The sequence below is a fragment of the Neovison vison genome, chromosome 7, assembly GCF_020171115.1.
Source record: "Neovison vison isolate M4711 chromosome 7, ASM_NN_V1, whole genome shotgun sequence".
NCBI classification, from domain to species: domain Eukaryota; kingdom Metazoa; phylum Chordata; class Mammalia; order Carnivora; family Mustelidae; genus Neogale; species Neogale vison.
The window spans coordinates 193404393-193424491 of record NC_058097.1 but is presented as its reverse complement, the minus strand read 5'-3'; the positions used below and the strand labels follow the sequence as shown (position 1 = coordinate 193424491).

The 20099-nt window shown below is 35.4% G+C and overlaps 3 protein-coding genes across 3 annotated transcripts; 2 read left to right on the top strand and 1 right to left on the bottom strand.

The window, feature by feature from the left end:
* Positions 1 to 4971: 4971 nt before the first annotated feature.
* Positions 4972 to 7719, top strand: LOC122914451 (olfactory receptor 5M3). Its single transcript, XM_044261065.1, has 2 exons — positions 4972 to 4980; positions 6784 to 7719. Exon 2 carries the CDS (start codon positions 6787 to 6789, stop codon positions 7717 to 7719), a length of 933 nt encoding a protein of 310 aa, XP_044117000.1. The 5' UTR covers positions 4972 to 4980; positions 6784 to 6786.
* A 5583-nt stretch (positions 7720 to 13302) lies between these two features.
* LOC122914450 (olfactory receptor 5M9) lies at positions 13303 to 14235 on the top strand. Its single transcript, XM_044261064.1, has one exon. It carries the CDS (start codon positions 13303 to 13305, stop codon positions 14233 to 14235), a length of 933 nt encoding a protein of 310 aa, XP_044116999.1.
* Positions 14236 to 18539: 4304 nt separating this feature from the next.
* Positions 18540 to 19496, bottom strand: LOC122914449 (olfactory receptor 1038-like). Its single transcript, XM_044261062.1, has one exon. The coding sequence runs from the start codon at positions 19494 to 19496 to the stop codon at positions 18540 to 18542; it is 957 nt and encodes a 318-aa protein (XP_044116997.1).
* Between the last annotated feature and the right edge of the window lie 603 nt (positions 19497 to 20099).

The window sequence follows — 20099 nt, the reverse complement described above, 5'->3', positions numbered from 1 at the left end:
GTATCCATTTAAGATCCATTTTATGTCTTTTCTTACAATGACTATCAGAAGGTGATAACACAATCTCAGTGAGTTTTGGAACTTGGATTGTATTTCAATAAATATATTTCAACAAGTCACCTATAGAAAATTTGGGGGAGTGTAGAGATAGCTTTACTCTTTTTTTTTTCTTTTATGTTTTTTTAAATAGTTCAGTTGGGTTTGGTGGCAGTAAGAAACTATCGAACCCTTAGTGTTTCTAGCACTTGCCTTTGTATCTTGTTATAATTTTCATATCAGACTCTCAAGTGAACATACCATTGTTCATATATAACACATGGTCTATCTTTTTTTAGAATATTATTGCCTCAGTTTCAAAAATGCTTTTAAAAAAAATAAAAATTTTAAGGCATGAACAGCTAAATGTTATTGTGATGTACAAAATCTATAATCTTTTATATGCTTGCACATGTATGCATATGTGTTTCACAAGTATACACATGTATGTGTATGCATATTTGTGTAGTGTGTATGTGTATATGTGTGTGTGTTTCAGAGTAGTCAACTTGATAGCACTTTCTAGGAGTTCTTAGTGAAGAATTTAATTTAGAATCCAACTAAATAAATAAAATAACCACTATGATTATATCACTTATAATCTTATGTCATAATATTATGGGTTTTCTTATTGTACTACATTATTTCCACTTTCACTACATTTAATTTTATAAATCCAAACTGCCTCCCTCTCTTAGAGCACAATTCCTTTCTCTACATAGCTATACCTGACACACATTGTAAAACTTAGTCTAGTTATAGACTTTCACATTTTTACTTCTTTTTCGCTTTATCTATTTCTTTTTTGCAGAGTTCATATTTTTTGTACTGAAGCAATTATTTCTCTGATAACTCTCTGTTTTATAAATTTTATCTTATTGTACATCAAGTTCTATGAGAGAAGAAAACATTTCTGTCCTGATCATCATTGTAATATCAGCATTATAGTCTCTGTACATAAGAAGTGGCTACTAAGTATTTGTTAATTAGATGAATAGACTGGCTATTTTATGTCACATCTTTGTTTACAGCTTGGTGTTCATCTTCTAACTTAGTTTAGAAATGTGTTTTTAAAACATATTTATACAATTTAAAAGAAGTGGCTACTAAGTATTTGTTAATTAGATGAATAGACTGGCTATTTTATGTCACATCTTTGTTTACAGCTTGGTGTTCATCTTCTAACTTAGTTTAGAAATGTGTTTTTAAAACATATTTATACAATTTAAAACTTATTTATACAATGAGATACCACCTTATACCAGTCAGAATGGCTAAAATTAACAAGACAGGGAAAAACAAATGTTGGTGAGGATGTGGAGAAAGAGAAACCATCTTACACTGTTGGAGGGAATGCACGCTTGTACAGCCACTCTGGAAAACAATATGGAGATTCCTTAGAATATTAAAAATAGAGCTACCTTGCAACACGCAATTGCACTACTGGGTATTTACCCCCAAAGATATAGATGTAGTGAAAAGAAGGGGTGCCTGCACCCCAATATTCATAACAGAAATGTCCACAGAGCTGAGATGTCCTTCAATGGATGAATGGATACAGAAGATGAGGTCAAATATACAATGGACTATTAATCACCCATCAGACAGGACCTCTGCCATTTACATAGACATGGATGAAACTGGAGGGTATTATGCTAAGTGAAATAAGTCAATCAAAAACCACAATTATCATATAGTTTCACTTATATGTGGACCATAAAGAATAGTGCAGAAAACAATAGAGGAAGGGAGGGAAAACTGAATGGGAACAAAAAATTGAGGGCGACAAACTATATGAGATTTGACTCCCAGAAACAAACTGAGAGTTGTGGAAAGGGAGGTGTGGGGGGGGGATGTGGTAACTGGGTGATGGGAATTAAAGAGGGCATGTGATAGGATGAGCACTGGGTGTTATAGTCAACTAATAAAATATTGTACACTAGATACCTAGGCTAATTAAATTTAAATAAAAATATTTAATAAATAAAATATATTTTAAATAAGTATGTAGTTAGATCAACTAAACTATGTCTTGTGAGTTTCTTCATCAGGTTGTCATAAAGATCTTTTGTCAAATGTGCAGTGGTGGAGTATGTTATGTTGTCCCCAAATCCAGTCTTCTCTTTTAGTGAAACATAAAACAAAACAAAAAACTACATGTGTTTCTCAGCTGTGCAGATGGAAGTGTGTATTACCTGCCCAAGCTTCATCATAACAGTCTCCATGAGTCACTGTCTATTAACCCTTTATTTTTGTTTGTTCACCAGTTACAAACAAAAGTCTGTGAAGCCCAGGGATGGTGTGGAGCCACAGGAAAAAGTTCCAACTCATTCAATCCCTGGAAGAAAGGTCTCCCAGTAACATCTGCATTAGCCTGCCACGAGGATCTCAGAGATTTTTCTGACTACTAGTATTATATTAACCATTATGAACAGACTTCATACCAAAAATATGTATAATTAATATTATAATTATACATATTTATATGTATGTATAATACATATATAATTAATTTAAACCACTTAGAATTTATTTTTGTTCATGGTCTGAATCTAGAATCTAACATTAATTTTCATAAAACTTCAACTACCACTATTTGTGTATTAACATCTCTATCCCTCTAATTATAAAATACCGATAATATTGTATATAAATTTGCTTTTATTTATCTAGTTCTATTTTTTAGCATTCTAAACTGCTGTTTAAGCAGTTCACTCATTCTTCTAGCAAGTTTTAGCTGAGTGTATATTATATACCTGGCACAGTTTTAGGTATTTGTCATCAATGAACCAAACAGAAAAAGAAATCCTTGGTCTCATGAAGCTTATATTCCAGTGGTGTAAAACATACAAAAACAATTATCATAAAATACAAGTGAATCATATAATAAGTTAGTAAGTGTATGGCAAAATCTGAAAAAAAATTATTGTAGGATAATAAAAAGGTCTCTGACTAAAGCATGAGAATAAAGATAATTTTTATTGAGAAGGTGACAGTAAGTCTCTGGCCAGACCACCCTGAACACGTCTGATCTTGTCTGATCTCAAAAGCTAAGCAGGGTTGGGCCTGGTTAGTACTTGGATGGGAGAAGATGACAGTAAGCAAAAACCTCATGAAAGAGGTCTAGATAGTAGCTATGCACATGTGCTTATATGTGTGTGGGGAGGTAGTGCTCTAAGCACAAGAAATATCTAGAAAAGAGTTTAAATGCAAATATTCACTGAATATTCAAGGAAAAATTGGAAGTCATTGCTGTTAGAACCCAGGAATAGGAGAGAAATAATAGAATATGAGCTCAAAAGCATAACAGGCTCTTAGCATAAGTGACACGAACTAAGTTGTATGAAATACAGGGGAGGAGATCGTTAATTTTACATAGGGACCCTCAAGGAAATGTTTAAAAGTTTTTCATGACCCATATAAGTAGATAATTGCATTAAATAATCTTTGTGGTCTGGCGAGATCTCTGGTTAGAATAATAAAAACTCACTTTCTTTCTCTGTGCAAGTTGTCCTATCTGGATTTCTCCCTGCTAAGTGAGAAGTTGTCCTGGCTTTTTATACTGAGAACCACCTTTTAACATAAAACCTAGAGCAATCACATCGGGCTTTTTAGTGTCTTGTAGAGGCTGGCCTTAAGAATTAAACTTAGCACAGTATTTGAGGGGGTAAAATATAATTAACTTCCCATTGAGAGAAATTCTGGGTCAGAGGTAGGTTACTGTTTACGATGTAGGCCCAAGACTTCTGTGGACAGTAACCTTTGGTCCTAAGTAGCAAACTTGTGCTCTCAAGTTAACAGTTACACTCAAGACCCACACAGATCTGTAACTCATCTATGTTTAATCAACACTCCTCAATTCCAAAGTATGGTTTCATGGTAAGCCTGGAGCGTCTCGACACTATTCTGAGAAATATCTAGGTGGTAGTTAGACATGTGCTTCTCTTAGTTATAGAGTTCACCTATTGAAAAGATGATCATCTTACCATTTTCTTTAGTCAAAAAAATATTTCTTGTATATCTACCATGTGCCTCCATCCTAGGTAGGGCCATGAACAAGGCAATTGCTCTGCTGAAAATCTTCTTGCAGTGAAAGAAGAATGGATTTTGTGGAAAACCAGGAATTCCTCCACTGATCTCAATAAGCTGAAATAGGTTCTTGTTGCAGAAACAACTTGGAGGGCATACATTGCCAGGCACTCAAGCAAAGTGATCAAATGCGTATTTTTAGCTATACAAAGAACATATTTTTGTTCCTTCAAGTTCATAAAGACTTTGATAAAATATACTCTATAGAATATATTATATACACCAGTCATATAGTAGAAATGGGAGTCATTTTGGATCAGTAGTTGAGATTTTGATCTGCACAATTAATAGTTACTTTTGGGATTAAGATGAGTAGCTGTACAAACTCTAGACTCAAAGTCTGGAATCAGGAACCTAGCCCCCAATTTATTAGAAATATGACCTTGAGCAAGTCACTGAAACTCTCTAAGCTCTGTGTCTTGACTGTAAAATAGATATCATAATAATGATGGTGGTGGTGAAAATTAAGTTAGCAAATGTAATGTATGCTTTATTGTTGTTGTTAACTTTCTCATGTTCTTATTCATAAAATGAAGGATGTGAAACAGATACATTTTCCTGCTCTGATATGATACAGTTTTCATTATAGGGAATGATGCTACCTGTTTCACCTTTCACTGGAAAAGCCCAGTGGCACAGACCAAGGACTGCAGAACATAAGACTGTCTTGTGCAGACTAAGTGACACCATCACCCAGTTGAGCGTGATGCAAACCCAAAGCAAATTGTGTTCTTGGATCCCAGGATGCATGCAAAATAATTTGAGTTTGGGGAAAAACCAAACTGTGCAAACCTACTATTAAAAACCAAAACTCAACAGTGAAGACTTTCCTCTAGAGGGTTACTTGCCCCCAGGGTTCTGTGTAGGCAAAGCTTCTTAATTGGTTCTTCTTTTTCTTCCCCCCATCCTTCCCCCCAACCCAAGGCAGAGATTTAAGGGAAACTTCTCTTCTGGACTTTCAGGTTCTCTTTTACCTGGTATACATTGCTTATCATCTCTAATGTAGCATTTTCTTTTCACTTCTGCATTCTTACTGGGAATATTTCTCATCATTCTCAGGTTGGTATAAAAATATATCTATCCAGATCTGTCAGACTAAATTTGCATCTCAGATTTTAACTTCTCTTATTTTTTTTTAAAGATTTTATTTATTTGTTTGTGAGAGAGAGCAGGAGCGAGAAAAAGCTAGATAGCACGAACAAGGGGAGCAACTGTTGCTGAGCAGGGAGCCCAAAGCAGGGCTGGAGCCAAGGATCCTGGAATCATAACCACAGCAGAAGGCAGTCACCCAACTGGCTGAGCCATTCAGGTGCCCCTATCTTCTTTTATTCTTTATAATTACCATTAATTATTCTATACATTATATCTGTGTGTGAAGGTGTCTATTTATGCACATGGAAGTGACAGAGAAATGGGAAGGAGGGAGGAAAGAGACAGATACAGAGAGAGAAAGATATTTTCTACAGAGATTTGATCATTTGATTATTACAAAATACTAATGGAAACTATAATTTCCAGGAGTGCATTTAGTAATAATTGTGCTCTGTGTATTTATTATGAGTGAATATGTAATGTCTTTTCATACTTATAATTAAACAATGAAATGAGTATTATTGTTACTGTCACATCATATTAAGGCATAGGTAAATGAAAGACAAAGAAAATAAATAAAAAACCAGTTCAACTTCTTACATCATGGAGCCAGAATTCAACACAAGTCTAACAACAAAAACAAAATTCTTTACTGAGAATACTGATATTTTCTCATGCCTGGTCTTGTGGGGAAAAAAAAAATCTGTATTACTGATATAATTTGAAATATAGAGTGATGCAATAGGGGAATCTCCATAAATAATAGTCAATAATATTTAGTAGATTATAATTATATGCTAAGGAGTCCACATCCAGGGAATATGTATAAATTAATGAATGTAGTTAAGTACTTTACCCCTTTATACATGGCTTTGATGACCAATGCGATCAGTTTGTGCTCTTTAAGTGGGTGGAAGCATGAGATTAGATTAAAAATAATATTTTCTCAAACATTTAGGGCTGGTAAATTATTTAATTAAGTGGCTTCCATCCCTAATCATGGAGAATATGCTTATAATGAAGAAGTGATGAGGTAAGAAATTATTTTGCATTGGGTTGAAGAGAGAATTATGAGCCTTCATAAATATCTTAAAATATGAAACCTCCAAACATGCCAATATTGGAAACAAGAGATGTTTAATAGTCTCGGAGGGGTCTGTGTGTGGCTCAGGTCCTGAACTCAGGGTCCTTGGATCAAGCACAACATATGGCTGTGTTTAGTGGTGAATCTGCTTGAGATTCACTCTCTCTGTCTCCCCCTCCCTCTGCTCATGCTCTCTCTGAAATAAGTAAAAAAAAAAAAAAAAAAAAATCTTTAAAAATATAAGTAGTCTTGGAAGTTTGACTAAGCACAATATTTAGTAACAGTATGTTTCAGTCACAATATTCATATAACTGTTATGTACTAGAGCATCTTAGTAACTTTCTGTCATAAATAGTGAATAAAGATATATAAAAGAGGCATGGATAAAAATATAAATTAAGAAATAAACAACAGTTGATTTTTAAATTTATTTCCTCTTAGTTATCCCTGAGATTTGTAACAAATATTGACTTGGAGTTGAGAAAATGCTCAATTTCACCGATGTGACAGAGTTTATTCTTTTGGGACTAACCAGTCGTCAGGAATGGCAAGTCCTCTTCTTCATCATTTTTCTTATGGTCTATGTTGTCACCATAGTGGGCAATATTGGCATGATCATGTTAATTAAGGTCAGTCCACAGCTTAGCAGCCCCATGTACTTTTTCCTCAGTCATTTGTCATTTGTAGATGTCTGGTTTTCTTCCAATGTGACCCCCAAAATGTTGGAAAATCTGTTATCAGAAACAAAAACTATTTCTTATGCTGGTTGTTTGGTACAGTGTTTCTTCTTCATTGCCCTCGTCCATGTAGAAGTTTTCATTCTTGCTGTGATGGCCTTTGATAGGTACATGGCAATTGGGAAACCTCTGCTTTATGGCAGCAAAATGTCTAGGGTGGTCTGTATGCGACTGATTTCTTTCCCTTACATATATGGCTTTCTGACTAGTCTGGCCGCAACCCTGTGGACATATGGCTTGTCCTTTTGTGGGAATATTGAGATCAACCACTTCTACTGTGCGGACCCACCTCTCATCAAAATGGCGTGCGCAGGGACTTTTGTAAAAGAATACACGATGATCATACTTGCAGGCATTAATTTCACATATTCTCTGACTGTGGTGACCATTTCGTATCTGTTCATTCTCATTGCCATTCTACGGATGCACTCAGCGGAAGGGAGGCGGAAGGCCTTTTCCACCTGTGGCTCCCACTTGACAGCGGTCATCATATTTTATGGGACTCTCATATTCATGTATCTCAGACGTCCTACAGAGGAATCTGTGGAGCAGGGGAAAATGGTGGCTGTGTTTTACACCACAGTGATCCCCATGCTGAATCCCATGATCTACAGTCTGAGGAACAAAGATGTGAAAGAATCCATGAAAAAAGTTATCAGCAGAACATGTTTAACAAAATAAAATACAATTTTGTTAATATTGTCTTATGTGATTCATAAGAATTTGTCAATAGATTGTGGTTCAGCATATCAATAACTTTTACAAAAACTAGATTATTTTGTGCATTAATTATAAAAAAGAGAAAGACTCAAACCCAGTGGAAAAAAAAGGAGACAAATCAATGCTATTGATGTGAGTAGTAAGGATTTGTTAAAATTAAAAAAAAAATAATTGAAAAGTTTGTTTGAGCCAAAATTTGCAGGTACACTAATTAAAATTATTCAAATATTTAGCTGAAATGAAATATTTTGTTTTTCTTATTTAAAAATGCAATGAATGATTATGGAAAATACTTATCAATTTGCCTATTTAGAGAGTAAATTGGAGCAGTAAAAATAAGAACGTATTTCATTTAGTTTTCTAGTATGTCAACATAAAAATGATGGTCTTGGTAATGGTTGTGAGATTTTATGGAAACAAATACTTTTTCTTCAATATGAATGGCAGGTCTATTCAGAGAGTACTACCTTGAATAAAGCTATCCTCTTGTATGTCATCCCTTTTCAACATTTTTAGTATTCATGGGAGATTCGGCATGGTATGTAATTCTCTTACAGATTCCAGTAAGTGCCATATTTAAATGCCTCGGTGGCCATTGATCACTGACCTTCTCCCTTGTTCCTGCCAAAGGGTCTTCGGTTGGACAGAAGAGTGGGTAGAATCAGCAAATGGATGCAGAATTTTGAAAGCACAGCTCTCTTGATCCCACTTAATAAATAAATTAAATTGGTATTCATGTGGAATATTTTGCACATCTGTGACTAAGATGTAGTAAATATTTTAAAATGATTTTGCGTTTGAAAGACACAAAGTATCAGGGTGGTGTATTTGTTGCTAATGATAACATGACCCACCACTCTCTTACCTCATTTCATGAAATACAAGCATGAGGAACAACTTTAAAACTTGGACTTCTTAAATTCTCTTTATCAATACATACATCTATAATACATACACTAATAATCTGCTTTTTTGATGTAGAAAATACAAAAGTACAGCAATGGAACCAACACACACTTAAATTACACATTAAAGTAATTACAAATTTATCTGGAGAGATATAAATATAAAATGACATTGACGTAATATGAGAATAAACATTCTTCTTTGTCCACTTTTGAGTTTTTATTTTCTTCAAGGGGAACCAACAATGTATACGAACTCACTTCCACACACATACACACATGTCATCAGCAACTTTTTTAAAAATATATTTTATTTATTTTTTTTGACAGAGAGAGAGAGAGAGATCACAAGTAGGCAGAGCGTGGGATGAGGGAGGGAAGCAGATTCCCTGATGAGCAGAGAGCCCGATGTAGGGCTCGATCCCAGGACCCTGAGATCATGACCTGAACCTAAGGCAGAGGCTTAACCCACTGAGCCACCCAGGTGCCCCATCAACAATGCTTTAAAGGTATTTGCATTTAAACAAACTGTAATTTAGATTAAATCATACTTTACCATTGTGCCTATAGTTGCAAACCTTAACCCCCCCCCCCCAAAAAAAACTTTAAGATCTAACTCAATGTTACTTTTGGGGTTAGTTAAAAATAACTTTGTCAGGACAACTGTTTATTCACCAGTTGGATTTTGTTAGGGAACTCTCAGTATGCCAGTTAGTTGCTGATTACTAATAAATTTCAAAGTATGATTTTAAAACATTATAATATGTAGGCTGTTAACAGTTGGATTTAGATCTGTGCTATATCTCTCATTCTCTCACTGCCCCCCCCAACACCCCAAAAAATGAAAAGCTATTCCTATTTACTTTTTAGAGATTTAGTTTAGTGCTCCATGAAGAATGAGAACAGCATGTTCTGGGTTTGAGTTTCCAAATTTCAAATTAATTTGTGGGTCTCCTTGGATAAATCATTTTTATTATTCATCCAGTTAATTTTTAGTTTCTAGTCACTGCTCTCCAAGGTCTCTCCAGACTTGTAATTTCTATGAATCTAAGTTTTTAGTAGAACTTAAAGCAATTTTTCCATTTGTTGAGAATTTGGGATATTTTTGCAAAGTACTTTGAAAAATAAAACTTTTTGTTACATTCATGTCTACATCTGTCATCTTCATTATATTTAAGCATCTCTAACATAAAGCACATTTATCTCTCCTTGTCATGATGCAAACCAAGAATATTTTCCCAAGATGCATAACTGCTAAATGAGAACAAAAGAATGCAGAACTCATGTAAAGGTGGGAGAGATTACACCATGTTATCAAGAATTTTGATTTCTTAATTTTACTATAAGGGTTACCCTTCTCATTAACAGCCCTTAACTTCTCCTACCCCTGAGACGTTTCTAGCATTTTAATCATTATTCCTATCATAATTACCAGGGTAGTTTCCTGGGGAGATATTCTCAATGCTCTCAATGTTCAAAATTCTATTATAAATAGTGAACAATTATCATCGGATGTTCTCCTCTGCTGAAGGTAGGTCTACAAATTGTGTAATCTTTGCAAAACAGATTAATGCAGTCAAATATTTTCATTTTTATTCATATTTTGAAGATGAGATTGAGACTTTATTTGTAGATTTATTTGTTATCACAATGCTTTATATGATATTACTGGGAAATATTCTTTCTCTATCTGTTCAAAACATCCCAAGAATGAGCTCATTACAATGCAGATTTATACAATTTAATCCTTGTTTGTTACCCTTTACACCGTTCTCTGCAAATACCATTGATTTTCATACTGTTGTTTTAAAATAGATGTGAATGGAGTTGAGGATATCCTATCAGTGCTAATGATTGGGCCAGTAATTATACCTTTACTGTTTTTCTTTATGGGAAGTTCCTGAAAGGTTAATAAAAAAAAAAACACATATTTTTGTAAATTATACATTCTTCTCAATTGTTTTGACAGATGATGCACTTATGCAATAAACTGACTCTCTCCCAGAACTCACTGGGACATCTGATCCCAGATCTAAACTTCAAGGGGGAGGGAGAGGCAATGGTCGACTACCTCTGTAGTTCAGCTTGCTCAAGTGTCCTGCAAAGGACTAGTTCATCTAGGATGGACTGTTAAAAGGATACCTTTGTTATGTCTTGGAGGATAATCAAATTAAATTTTAAGTGTAAAGAAAAAGGATAATAGAATAAGTAATCAAAGAGGCAACAACATAAGGTCATTAAGGGTACTGCAGTTAAATTAATTGGTTTGTACCCTAATCTTGTCAATTCGTTGTTGTCTGGCCAGGGAGACCTAGTTAGTCTCAGTGCTGTGGTTTCTTCATTGCAAAATGATGATGCTAATAGAATCTGTTTCAGAGGACCTTTGCATGCTAAAGTTCCAGTGAACACTCAGTAAAAGTTAGCTATTCCTACTGATATTATGAAGCCGAGACTGTTGTCACTAGAAAAATCTTAGTTTTTGTGTATTGGAATGCTATAATGTATTCCATAAAGCTGAACTAGAGATCACAACACTTTTTAAAAAAAAAATCATAACTGTGAATATTCTTGAATATCTGTTTACATGTAACATCTCAACTAGGCAACTTAAAGAGTTCCCAAAATGGATGAGACAAACTCTACTACCATAGAGCTAAAGATTATGTATAGAGGAAAATAAATACACACTCATACAGGAACTAAAACAAAATTGGAGAAATAGTTTAGGTTTCTTACATACCTTGAAAAATATATTTATATCATTTTATGCTTAAAATAATAAGTAGAACCATTAACCAAAGTCAACTCTGTGAACTGGAGAATCATGGATTCAAGTGGGATCAGGAGTTTTTGCATAGAGAAATCCCTCACTTTAGATCTCTTCCCCAAACAAAGTGCAGACATTATCTGACTCCGTATTCCCATACTTGAAATGAGCCAAAAGATGGGTTATAATCATAGGAATCTATAGTAATGGGAAACTTAGATCAGAATTAAAACTTTGGTGCCTATTATATTACGTACCCAATTAATAGCATATTTAACTCCATTATTAAACATTTTCAGGGTAAGATTATAGTTCATTGAGATTAATTCACTCCTGAATTCATCCTGCTACTAATTATAGGTGGCCATGATATAATCGTAGAGCCCATATATATATTTTTTTACATGATATAAAAGGATGTCTCTAGCAACACTCTTTTTCACCATGCCAAGCTAATATTTATCCTTCTGAGCTTTTCCATTTCATGTCATTCACCCTTCATATTTTTACACAGCTTGCTGTTTCTCACCAGTTCAGAAGTCCCCTCCTCAGAGAAATCTTTGATCACTTTGTCTGCGCCCTGCCTCCTCCTGTTTCTTATCTTCCTAGCATGCTGTCATTTTGTCACAGTATGTTCCACTTCCTAAAGTATCTCATTGGTACATTTATGTATTTCTTGGTCTTTTCAACGATAATAGAGTAGGATGTAAACCAGAATCTTGTATATCTTGTTCATTCTCGGATTTCCAGAATTTAGAATACTGCTAGATATAGGGGTACCTGGGTACCTCAGTTGGTTAAGCATCTGAGGCTTGATTTAAGCTCAGGTCTTGATCCCAGAGTTGTGGAATTGAGCCCTGTGTCAGGCTCTGTGCTAGGTATAGAGCCTGTTTGGGATTCTCTCTCTCTCTCTCTTCTCCACCCCCTCTCCCTCTCTTAAAAACACAAAACAAAAGAACTGCTAGCTATAACAAATATATCTGCCATGATACTGGATTTGATGTTTGTAAATCAATTAAGGTAAGCAATTATAAACCAAGGCCCACTTTCAAGAGTAATAGACCCTTCAAATACTAATATTAAGGGGAGCTCAAATTTCCAAGATGGTGTTAATCCTACAGATGTCCTTAAGAACTTATGGCAAGTTTTTACTTCTGGAGAGAAGTAAGATAGAAAAGTGTAGTAAATGAGGAAAATATTGTTTGGGAACCTTTTCCTTGAGAGGATATTAAGTATGAATATAAATAAGGAGGTGTAGCATTGATTGCATCTGAAAACCAGTAGAATCCGAAATAACATGTCACCTAAACTTTACTTCATGATATTTACCGTTGACATAATTTTAGTAGTGCATGCAGCAAACAAGCATAATGTTTAGTCAAATAAAATAAAATGTGATGTAGGAATTTCATATGTTGTAGGTATATGATAACATATGGTAGGGAAAATATGTCAATAACCAGACTGTAACATCAATGTGTAAGTCCATAAGTTGGAAAGGATTTAGCCATTCCCTGACAATTTTTAATCTGACTTTGATCATGTTTGTGCCTTGAGATTTTAACATCAGTGTAATAATTAAGCAAATGTGAATGTACAATTTTAGTAATATATGATAACAATGTATGTAGTTATCTCCTTTACTGATAAAGAACTAATGGATATTCATGGTATACCTACCTATAAGACCTATTAAGGGAAACAATGAAGCCTACCTATTCTAAACTTGGACATGGTGCATAATTGCATTGATTTTAAATTATTTCCATTAGAATAAGGATAAATGTGTCTCAAAAATTTCAAGAATAAAGCAGATTCATTCCTGTTTTTTATTTCTCTGTAGGTACCACAGACTGGCTCTATGTTAAGGCAATGCCAAATTTCACAGATGTGACAGAATTTATTCTTCTGGGCTTGACCAGCCGTCAGGAGTTCCAAGTTCTCTTTTTTGTGGTATTCCTTGTCGTTTACATGATCACTCTGTTAGGGAACATTGGCATGATCATTTTGATCAGCATCAGTCCTCAGCTTCAGAGCCCTATGTACTTTTTCTTGAGTCATTTGTCTTTTGTGGATGTGTGGTTCTCTTCCAACGTCACCCCTAAAATGCTGGAAAACTTAATATCAGAGACAAAAACCATTTCTTATGTGGGGTGTTTGGTGCAGTGCTACTTTTTCATTGCCCTTGTGCACGTGGAAGTCTATATCTTGGCAGTGATGGCTTTCGATCGCTACATGGCCATCTGCAACCCTTTGCTTTATGGAAGTAAAATGTCCAGGACTGTCTGTGTCCGGCTTATCTCTGTGCCTTATGTCTATGGGTTCTCTGTAAGTTTAATATGTACACTATGGACATATGGCTTATACTTCTGTGGAAACTTTGAAATCAACCACTTCTATTGTGCAGACCCTCCTCTCATCAAGATTGCCTGTGGGGGAGTCCACATCAAAGAATACACCATGATTGTTATTGCTGGAATTAACTTCACATATTCTCTCTCTGTGGTTCTCATCTCCTACACCCTCATTGTAGTCACTGTGCTACGCATGCGCTCTGCCGATGGCAGGAGGAAGGCATTTTCCACATGTGGGTCCCACTTGACAGCTGTTACTATGTTTTATGGGACTCTCATATTCATGTATCTCAGACGTCCCACTGAGGAGTCTGTGGAGCAGGGGAAAATGGTGGCTGTGTTTTACACCACAGTGATCCCCATGCTGAATCCCATGATCTACAGTCTGAGGAACAAGGATGTGAAAGAGGCGGTCAACAAAGCAATTGCCAAGGCAAACAAGGGCCAATGAAACTTCATTAAATATTTTTGTGGTATGTTGCTACCTATTATGAATGTCCAGGCATAAAAGTCTTAATGCAACAAGGATTTTCTAAAGGCAACTCTTACATACAATAAAAGGTCCAATCTAACACAGGATGCCTTACTCCAGAAGGGACTCCAACTGCTAAGACTGCTTTATTCTATATATACAACCTTATCATCAAAACTGACATATTTGTGTCATTCAGAATGTACATAAAATTGTGTTAAGTGTAGTCATTGGAGGAATTCATAAATGACTCTATATAAATAAATATTAATTACAGATAACTTTGCTAGAGTTGAACATGATTTCCTAGGGTATTTCCCTATACCCATGCTCCTATACCTAGAAAAAGAGTAATAATTAATGTATTTTTCATGACCTTAGGTATGTTAATGGTTCCTGATTAACCAAAAAGTGTTCTATAACGTTCATTCACACATGGACTTCTGAAAATGGAATTGTATTCAGAATCTTCAACCTGTGTCTCAGGACCATCATAAATTCTATCCTCAGTATGTGTTGTTTGGTAGTTAACAATGTTTCTGCTTCAGTAAGCTGTTTATTCTAACTCTACTCTTTAGTTTGGATTCTGGTAAAACTCTTTTTTTTTTTTTAAAGATTTTATTTATTTGACAAAGGGAAAGGGAGAGAAGCCGGGTAGCAGCAGAGAGAGAGAGAGAGAGAGAGGGAGAAGTAGGCTCCCCACTGAACAGAAAACCTGATGTAGGGCTTGATCCCAGGATCCTGAGATCATCACCTGAGCTGAAGGCAGACGCTGAATGAGCACCCAGGCATGCCTTGATTCTGGTATAATTCTGGTTATAAGGTGCTAAATAAAGAACTGAAGAATATAATGTTAGTGAGAAGAAACTACGATCCAGCAATAACTTCAGATCATATCAACTAAAGGTTTAATGAGACAAAGTCTGACAGAGGTCAGATTTCATATATCAGAAAATTCATAGATTCATTTTTTAAACTATGCTGAGGTCAGGAAACTCCTTTGTCATAAGCGTTCACCCTTTTAAGAGCAGGAAATTTATCTATTTATTCTTATTACTTTCTATTTATTTATGAGCCTCTTTCTCATTTGTAGTGGTTGTCATCTATAAAGTTCAGTTTTCAGATTTATTTAGAGAAAATTATGAATTAGTTTAAGAAAAATATGTAAGTAAATAATAAGTGTGATATGTTAATGAGAAAGTGTGATATGCTTCCAAGTGTGACATGCTAATGAGGAAAAACCATAAGGCATAGTAATAATCTAAAAGTCAGAAAACACAACTGATGACCACAAACACACATATACACATTTGCCTGTCATATATCTATATCATCTATATCTATGTATATCTATAGATATATTTAGTCACTGTGCATATATTATATAGTATAATGCATACAGCAACTTCTTGGGACAGCTGTCACATACTACTTCCCTTGGGGTTTATATATATCCATTGTCTTAATTTTTTCAGAGTCCAATAATTTCTGCAATGTCCAAGACATTACAAACCATTACATGGTTTGAATGAGACAAAGTCCAGTAGGTCTGTTGTGAAAGTCTGTCTTGTTACACCATCAGTTAATTTTAGTAATATAATATTCAAACAGCAGACTGATTTATTTAGAATCCACCTTTTGCCCATCTTATTGTTGGAGGAGGTCATTGACAGGCACAACTGCCAGCTGACCGTCAAGCTGGACCAAGGCAAGAGCTCCTTATTTCTTCCCCTGTCTTTGGAATGTTCTCCCACAGTAGGAGCCATTTTCGAGGATAAAGCCTTGGAGAGCAAAGTGTTGCTGAAGACCATCTGCATGTATATGTGACTGAACCCTATACACTTTTAAGATTCTGGCAGGAACCTGTGGAGATTTACTTGTCTTGTGGCCACCTAAGACCAGCCTCACATGTAAGTTTCCTTCCTTATGAGATGGCACCTATCAATCTGTAGGGCTCTACCTCTTCCTTTGGTCTATCTTTGTCCTTATATGAAGAAACCAGTTTCAGATTTCACTGAGGAAACTCCCAAGGTTAGAAATTAACACTTACTAAAAAAAGGTTGTTGCACTTTAAAGCCACAGAAACCATTCAAAGTATCTTAATAAAAATAAGCAAGAAACAAGTGTGTTTTTGTTTTAGTTTCTGTTTTTAAGTAAAATTATAGTGGTATTTTACAAAACTCAGGGGCAGGGAACATAATTATGTTTTACAAGAAACTAGTAGTTGGGTGATTTGGATTTCTTATTTTTCTTTCTCTACAGATCAGCATTCTGTTTTTTAGTGCACAGGGAAGCCTTAAATGAAAACCTCAGCTCCAGAATTCACTTAATTTAAGGTTAAGTGATCAGCTGAGACTCACTGGAATTACAGGATTACAATGACAAATTCCCTTGAAAGACGTCTGACTGGCTCATTCTCAGTCATGAAATCACCTCAATGTGCTGTGCTTTTAGGGGTAGGGCTCCTAGTGCAATGACAATGTCCCATTCCACATCTGTGAGGAAGGAGAGTCTCAGAGGGGACAGTAAATTTATTTATTTTTAAATTTTATTTATTTATTTGACAGAGATCACAAGTAGGCAGAGAAGCAGGCAGAGACAGAGGAGAAAGCCGTCTCCCTGCCGAGCAAGAGCCCAGTGCGGGGCTTGATCCCAGGACCCTGGGATCATGACTTGAGCCAAGGGAAGAGGCTTTAACCCACTGAGCCACCCAGGCGTCCCTATTTATTTATTTATTAATGGGCTTTCAATACCTGTTTTCCACACTAGTACTGCCTTAGCCCACATATTCCTCTTTCTCCTTGGGGCCTGATACAACACTTCCCTTGAAAAACTTCTGGAGGCACCTGTGGCTAGTAGCTCATGCTACTGGAATTTTTGCCTTGGTGGCACTTTAATTGCCTTAGTAACCCTTTTCTGACCCTTTAATGTTCTCAGAGTGTTACTAACTCCTATCAAAACTAGAAGTTTGTTTTTGTAATTATTTGGTTGACATTTGCCTTCTCTACCAGAGTTCAGCCCTATCAGGCAGGAATGTGTTTGCTTTGGCTCACAATATCAAGCACATAGTGGACACTGAGTATTTGAATTTATGAGTGAAAAAAATTAATTTATTACATTCAGGTTGAAGGTTTAAGTGGATTTGGATTTTTTTTTCTTATAATCACTGCAACATAAAGCTATATTCTTGGAATGTGACAGCAATCATAATTACCATATATTTTTTTTCTTTTTTAAATTAATTAATTAATTTTTAAAAAATAAACATATAATGTATTTTTATCCCCAGGGGTACAGGTCTGTGAATCGCCAGGTTTACACACTTCACAGCACTCACCATAGCTCATACCCTCCCCAATGTCCATATCTCCAACACCCTCTTCCTTCCCCTCTCCCCCCAGCAACCCTCAGTCTATTGTTTGAGATTGAGTCTTTTATGGTTTGTCTCCCTCCCAATCCCATCTTCTTTCATTTTTTCTTTTCCTACCCCCAACCCCACCACATTGCATACCATATATTTTTAACTACATCTGGTCTATCCCCCAATCCTTGGTAAAGTCCCCATATCCCCCCAAAATATCCCCATATTCCAAAGAAACTTTGGAAAGCACAGCTTTGCTTAGGGAATTTAGGGATAGGTATACATTTTTGCTTTGATAGGGTAATAAAGGAGAGTAGAGCTTTCTAAAAGGTAATCATGATTCTCAAATCTGCATAATGAAAAATGACATCTTTTCAAAGGATATGATAATTGTATAATACCAGGGAGTGACCAGCAATGTATCTAGTGGTGGTCAGAGGCAGAGTGAGGATTGGTGGTTAGCAGACCAGGTAGAGGTGGGGACAGGCTATGAAATGACATCAGAATGGACAAGAAACTTACTTCACCAACTTCCCTGCCCCCTTCTCTGTCTTCCACCAATATACAAAACAAAAATACTTTTTTTAATTAATTATTTTTATTAATATATAATGTATTATTTGCCCCAGGGGTACAGGTCTGTGAAGAAGCAGTTGACTCTTATCATTTGAATAGTAGCTATCGAGGTCAGTATTATCTGGGTGATATACCTAAACAGTAACAATTTGTTAAAAGTCTAAATTCTACTCCTTTAAACATTTCATCCTATTATAGACTATATGAAAAATATAATTCATGTACAAAATAATTTTATTCATATAAAGGGTGGTAAAAATGAATTTACCCCATCAAAAGCTTATAAAAGATTATAAAAACAATGTATCTACATATGGCATTACTCAAAGTTAGACATTACTCCAAGTCATTTTTTAAAGTTTGTTAAAAACAGGACAGAACATTTGTCAATTGCTTTCCTTAAGGCATTTTTTACCTCTTGGTTCCTCAAGCTATAGATCATGGGGTTTAGCATAGGAATTACTATTGTGTAGAACACAGAGGCCATTTTGTCTGTGTCAAGGGAATGGTTTGATTTTGGCTGCAGATACATGAAGATCAGAGTCCCATAGAATATAGTCACAGCAGTCAGGTGAGAGGCACAAGTAGAAAAAGCTTTGCACCTCCCTTCTGTAGATTGGATTTTCAAGATGGCGGCCACAATGTACAGGTAAGAAGTAAGAACTGTTGTCAAAGAGCTGATCATGTTGAATCCAGCAAAGATGAAAATCAAGATTTCTTTGAGGCTGGTGTCTGAGCAGGCGAGGGCCATCAAAGGGACATCATCACAATAGAAGTGATTGATGATATTGGGGCCACAGTAAATCAGTTGGAAAGTAACAACTGTGTGGAGCAAAGCAACAGAAAAGCTGTATAAGTAAGGGCCTATTACCAGTTGCATACACACCTTTCGGGACATAATCACCATGTAGAGAAGAGGATGGCAGATGGCCACATAACGGTCATAAGCCATTACCGCAAGAAGGAACATCTCTGAAATCAGGAAGTTCAGGAAAAAGCCCAGCTGTGTTGCACATGCATAGAAAGATATAGACTTGTGCTTGCTTAGGAGGGTCTCCAGGAATTTGGGGGTTACTGATGAAGAGTAACAGAGGTCTACGATGGCCAGATTACTGAGAAAAAAGTACATGGGTGTGTGAAGTCGAGAATCCAATCGGATTAATGAAATCATCCCTAGGTTCCCTATGAAAGTTAGAGTATACACCACTGAAATGAGCACAAACAGAATGACTTCAAACTCTCTATGGACTGAAAAACCCAAAAGAATGAATTCCGTCACTTTGGTTCTATTTCTTTCAGCCATTTATTCCAGTCTCTTAAGTGCTGAAAAAAGACAAGATAAAGCCAGAGACAAATTATTTAGTCAAGGAATTGTCACCAGATGCCAACTCTTGCGTGTTTTAGCTTCAGAAATTATAGTTAATCGAGGTGGAATTTAAAAACAAACAAATACATCCCATTTCAAACTGTTTTCTATGGCTGTTCATAATTTTCTGAGGTCAAAAATTGAGGAACGGTAAAAAAATAAATTGATGGCTATATAGTAAAAATAACAAAGAAACAAAAATTATATTGGGTAAGAAGAAGAAAACAAATTTTTATTTCCTGCCCCTTTATTTTCTTCTTCATGGAGCAAACCCATAATGCATCAATTTGTCTTTTTGAATAGATACTTTTTTTTCAATTTTAATAAGTGTGCATTATGCTAAATGAAAAGGTAAACAGGATATCCGATGCGGAAAATGGACCATTAAATGTTTTTATTTGTGAATTAGCCAAATTTTAAAGTGTATATGTTAGTTCATTTTCAAATACTGCAATCTAAAAATTAAAAAATAATATGCTTTTGAGTAGGAATAGAATATGTATATTTTTAAAAATATAGTTCTTTGGATTATAGTGTTTA

What these genes read in the sequence shown, in the direction of transcription:
- LOC122914450 (XM_044261064.1), top strand. Translation starts at nt 13,303, where the DNA reads ATGCCAAATTTCACAGATGTGACAGAATTTATTCTTCTGGGCTTGACC.
- LOC122914449 (XM_044261062.1), bottom strand. Translation starts at nt 19,496, where the DNA reads ATGGCTGAAAGAAATAGAACCAAAGTGACGGAATTCATTCTTTTGGGT.
- LOC122914451 (XM_044261065.1), top strand. Translation starts at nt 6,787, where the DNA reads ATGCTCAATTTCACCGATGTGACAGAGTTTATTCTTTTGGGACTAACC.